The sequence below is a fragment of the Montipora foliosa genome, chromosome 5 (assembly GCF_036669935.1).
Source record: "Montipora foliosa isolate CH-2021 chromosome 5, ASM3666993v2, whole genome shotgun sequence".
In the NCBI taxonomy this organism is placed as follows: domain Eukaryota; kingdom Metazoa; phylum Cnidaria; class Anthozoa; order Scleractinia; family Acroporidae; genus Montipora; species Montipora foliosa.
In genome coordinates, this window is record NC_090873.1 from 4,455,327 (window position 1) to 4,460,884 (window position 5,558).

The 5,558-nt window shown below is 39.0% G+C and overlaps 1 protein-coding gene across 2 annotated transcripts in view; it reads left to right on the forward strand.

Annotated features, from left to right (window-relative positions):
- The window catches only part of LOC138003434 (uncharacterized), an 11,553-nt gene extending 6,712 nt beyond the window's left edge, over positions 1-4,841 (forward strand). Inside the window, exon 2 of one of the 2 annotated variants that reach the window (XR_011123540.1) lies at positions 2,318-4,841. Coding sequence is in view for 1 of the 2 variants with exons in the window: in XM_068849493.1 (XP_068705594.1) it covers positions 2,318-2,775 (458 nt within the window). In the remaining variant the exon portion in view is untranslated. The remainder of the gene's footprint in view (positions 1-2,317) is intronic. The other variant, XM_068849493.1, reaches the window with a different exon arrangement.
- Positions 4,842-5,558: the final 717 nt, after the last annotated feature.

Below are 5,558 nucleotides of genomic sequence, written 5' to 3' on the forward strand. Positions count from 1 at the left end.
AAAATGCACTTTAGTATAATTGCAGAATCGGCAGGACCTAATTTTTGGAGTTGAGCAGAAATGCCATCCGGACCAGTCGCTTTGTTAGACTTTAGTTGGTTTATAAGGTCAGCGACTCCTTTGATCGAGATTTGAGGTTTGCCTCGGAAGCTATATTGCAAGATGGGATTGATGGGGGGCTATCATCATCAGTGGTGAATACAGAATGGAAATAGTCATTTAAAACGTTTGCCTTTTCTTTGTTGTCCATAATAACCTGGTTGTTGACCTTTAAGGAAGGAATCCCAATTTGTCGTGGACTAAGGGAAGTTTACGGCTCAAAGCCAAAATGAGAAATCGTCCAGGAGTAGTATCGATGGGTTGCTAACGGCTTTAAAGACAACCATAAACGGGAAATTCCAACGTACAGAAGTTTTGGAACATGGAGGTAACATACTCAGTCTGACAAGCTGTCTCAGTGAACAAGTTGATTCTTGAAATCTAGAACACGGAGTACGTACGTTAAGAATGACAAGATGCCAGCATTGTACCCATTTACAAAAAAATGCGACGCGAAAGACTGTTATAACAATAGTGGAGTAGGATGGACCGTGATCGTCTGCCTAGGTCTAGTGCAAGGAACGGGTATCGTACAGAATGTGCCACTGGAGGGGTTTGTATCCAGACAGGAAAGAAAACTGTCCTGATCAACGTTCCCCAAATAAAAGCAAAATCGTAGACCACTATCGAAGTTATGAAAAAAAAAATCGCTCTTTGCTGATGCCAGTGCTTGTTTCACCTGCACCGCTTTAGTTCAGAGGAAATTGGTTGAAGAGTTTGCCAAAGACGCTACCGTTTTTATACTGAAATTTACATCAAGAACAATCAATGCCTCTACCAACCTACATTCGTAGGTAGTACCGTGTCTGAGAATGCGATTGTATAATTATAAGGAAATAAATTGTAATTAGAATGAGAAGACTGAACCAGTACAGCCTTTGCTAAGCTCCAAGACAGACTGTGGAAAAGTCTACACGCTACAAGCAGGAAGAAATGTAAAGCTGGTCTATAGAGTAGTAATGTTCTATACGTTGCAGAAACATGGACAATAAGAAACATGGCCGCAGATATGAACGTCACCCTTTGCAACTACGCTACTCACAGGTCTGTTAAAATGGGGAAGAGGAACCAGGAAGGCCTTGCCTCATATTCAACATGAAATGGAAGAACATAGAAAGGAACTATTACAACTATATGTGAGGACAAATGGAGTATGATCTGACCGTAGAGGCTTCGTGAAATAGTCTTTGTCGGTTTCACTGACTGCTAAGACGATGACTTCATTTATTTGAGGCTGGATCTTTAACATCAACGGACATTATTTCAATTTACTCCTTAACTTAACTTTAACTTTATTGAATTTGTTGCGAGTACAAAATAACATTAGCAATAAATAAAATAAATATTAACAAAATAGTAATAATAATTGCAATCGTAAAAGTATGGTAATAAAAATAGTAATAATTATCATATGATATTATTTACAATCAAGTTAATTTTAAAATAGAGTCATTAACTTACACCCTCACGACTTGGAAGATTATAAGAAAGGGTTTTATCAGCATAAAAATCTAAAAGCCTCCTTTTAAAAGTATGAAATGATTCCACGCTTTTAATAAATTACTGCTTAGGATTTGTACATGGAAATCGGATACACCGCCTGTTAACTAATGATGTAACAGTGCGAAGCTGAAAATTCCATTAATTGATGACTTACTGAAATTGACTTATTTGCCTAGTCGTCAAACTCCATTAACTGTCATTCTTCTTTATCTGCCATTTTTTCCTTACTTAGTGCTTAGGTCAGTGTCATCTCTCCGTTTATCAAGATTTGTTTTCGCTGGTGTGCGCTTCTTGCGTTTGTAACCTGATGTTAAATAACCTCCCACGCATACTTTCTTTGGGCTTCGTCACGAGTTCCTCCCCCACTAACGTCTGCTGAAACGAAAAACCACTTCCGTGCTACGGCTGTTTGCCCACTGTTCAAAGAAACCAGTCACCATTGACTAATTGTGTTGTGAATAGCCAATCACATGCTAAGAAAGAATGCCATACAAAACACAATTTTATCCAAAACTGGAAAATGGCCCCTGATTGGTCCGTAATCACGAAAGGAAGTGGTTTTTAATTCGTTTCAGCATGACGAAGCCTTAAAAGCATGTGTGTGGGAGGCTAGATATTAAACTGCCAACCCTGTTCTCTCTGGGTGCATCTTTTTGCACTAATATCGGTACGAATGTTTCTTTCTTTTTACTGAATATTTATTTTGTTTCTCTAGCAAACTTTGACTGCTGGCGTAGCAGTTCGAAAAGTTCAAGCAGAACATGGTCTCACTTGGATCTAGTTGACGCAATCGACTTCCAAACTAATGAAGACGTCATTTTGGAAGGGTACCGTCTGTGGGGAGTGAGCGACGGGTCAACAATATTTAACGTCACCATTCGTTTGTACCTTGGCAGTACGTTGCTTTACGAGAAGACTGGCCCCTACCCTACCAATTCAAGTGTCAAGACATTTGAGGTGAAGTTCTCTCATGGGATTTCAGTTTACGCAGGAGCAACGTACACTGCTGCATCGAAAATCACAACAAGTTTAACAACTTATGCCCACTCTGACGGAATGGAGAGCGCCTCTTGTTCTGGGGTAAACGTTACCTTCGCACTAAAATCGTCAAGAGACACAAACGGTTCCAGCAGGTCTCACGGCCAGATCCCAGCTTTGATTTTCCGTTCATAACGATGTTTGAGCAATCTCCGCCGGGTCTGAAAATGAAGAGTGGAATAAGGTCTTAAAAGGAACTTTAGCTTACGTTGCTTATGCTTAGTCAAACCAGTTTTTAGGCTAAATTGCTATTCATGGTCGCACTAGATCTGAAATTGCTTTTATCTGTTGTCACAAATAATGCTTGTAATCAATTATCTTTCCATTTATCAACGCACTCATTCTTGGAAAAGTTCAGTGCAGACTAGACAATCGCATTTGAACTAAGGTCGATTCAAAAATTAAGCCCATAAAGGTAACTTGAAAATCATGAAAATAAACTCTGTAGCATAGAATGTACATGTTTCTATAAAATCCTACGCTTCAAGCGTTTATTAACTCCCTCACAGTACAAAGCATGCAATACAGATTTACAAATGTTTTTTTTCCTTATGCCAGTCAAATGCATGCCGGTAATGTATAATAAAACGTTTACTCAATGTTTCTTAAGTGAGTGAAACAGTCCCTCGTGTAGAATTAACATCAGGGTATTGTTACCTGACGTGAAAGTGTTACAGCACAACAAAGTTGTTGGGTTTTTTTCCGTGCTTTAGTTCAACGACTTCTTTATTTGTTTGGTATGGTCCACAGATACATGTATGTCTTGAAGTGAACTTAATTAGATGCATGCTGATTTCAATAAGCGTCACGAAGTGTCCCCTTGCTCTTCTCCTCAACTTCAACATCACTTGCGTGTCTCAGACTACATGACAATTAACGTCACAAAGTGTCCCCCAAGTGCTGCTCCTCAAAATAAACAGATGCATTATCCTAACCTAAAATTTAAAATTTCACACGATATTGTTTAAAGCTGAATAGCTTGTGTGGTGTTGCACAAATGAAATCAAATCAAATTAATTGGGCGTGCATCTAATTGAAAGGCATTTCTGGTCATACGCTTTCATGGTTAAGAGTGAAGAGCTGTTGATCAACTTGTTCTTCGCTTGCTAAATTAAAGTTAAATAAAACAGAAATTAGGTTATCATTCTTCGAGACTTAAATAAACTTATTATCATCATTAATATGCTGATCGTCATCATCATCATGCGACGCGAAACTTTCGGCCATCGAGACTCTCTAGTGTGCTTTGGTTCACGGAAAACAGCAAACGTCAGGATAAAAATGTTTGCCCAAACTCAATAAAGCCAATGTACAAAAGCAACTGAGTAGCCGTATACTGGTACCGAACGAAAAAAAAAAAAAAAAAAGCATAAGCAAGACATTGCTCGGGCGAGGAGGTCTACATTTTATTTTATCTAAAATTAAGCTATATCTATAATGAAATTAGGTCTTCGAGTTCAATTGTTATTTGCTGATATAATCTCATTTACTGCACATAAATACTTTGGGCTATCAAAGATATGATGTTTTTTGTCTTGTCATTGTGTTAATTTACAGCTTACTAATTTTGTTTCCATTTATTCTTCTTTTTGTTCTTACGCCACTCGGCCCAACTCTTGGGTTTCACTCACGTGATCAACAGCCATGTTTTTCAACGAGAACAAAATAATACATTAGCATAATAATAGCTTTCAATTCCTGGAGGATTGGATCGGGACAACAACATGACCGCCATTTCATTGTTTGGGGACATCAACATGGCGACCGTGACGTCATGTGAAAGCCAAGAATTAGCCTTTGCTAAATGCGTGTTGTGCAGGTAATTAATTTCTGACAGTTTTTGAAATCAATAAACTTGTTGTTGTTGTTGCTTGTTTGCCACTGCTCTGGAGGCAGAAAACGAACAAACTGGCGTGGCTAAATAGCGATGGGTGCAGCTTGGCGAACTGAGGCAGAAAGCAATACATAAGGCACCTTTGGCAGTCTCAGTACGGTCCTCGCATGATCCCGGAGCACACCACCACAACTAGTTGTAATTAGTCAAGAGTCGAGTACTACGACACTCACAGAGAGATAAGCAGAGTAAGAGGATTTTATATCATTTTCATGCCCGCCGTTAGTCATGGGTACGAACGGTTTTAGAGTAAAAATAGAAAAGGACTGGTTGATTGTTATGTGCTCACGTTGTCGTCAAAACCTAAAATTGGGTGATTTCACGTTGTTGTTTTGTGGACTACGGCAAAAATATGCACGGGAATTCGTGCTGCACGTACACAACGAGTAGTTTTCCCTTTTTTTATCCAATCATATCCTTGCTTTGTGTCTTTGCCATAGCCATCGTCTTTTCTTAAACTCCCCGACTATTCTTCAAGGGCTACGCCCTGGGGTGGAACAAACACAGAACCCTCATGTGCAGCGTTATGATTGTGTAAATTTAGGGTCCGATTTCCAGATTCGGCAAAACATTTTTACGTAGAGACTTTGCTGGTTATTCTCTCCGAGTACCTTGTTTTTCTTCTGTCTTATATGAAATGTATTTTTCATCCTTTAAGATGAGAAAGGTCCACAAATTTGCATTTGAAATGAAACCAACATAGCTGAGGAATTAAATGCAAATTTATCTTGAATGATTAATTCATCAGTCCTTTTGTCACGTTGCAACTGTCGAAGAACGTTATGCATATGACGAGAAGATGATTTTCCCGCGTAAGAATTGAGTTGTGGGGCGAATTTTGCCCGGAGCTATCGGATTTCTTCTTTCGGAAGAATGGCGGAGCTGGAAACTTGGAGAAGACAACTTGGAAAAGATAACTTGGAGATATTTGACAGCAAACCTGTTATCGGGTAGGAGATTAATATAGGGAAGATACCTGTTTGGAACATTCTTTTTGTTATTCAAAAGTGTCAACCATTGGAAC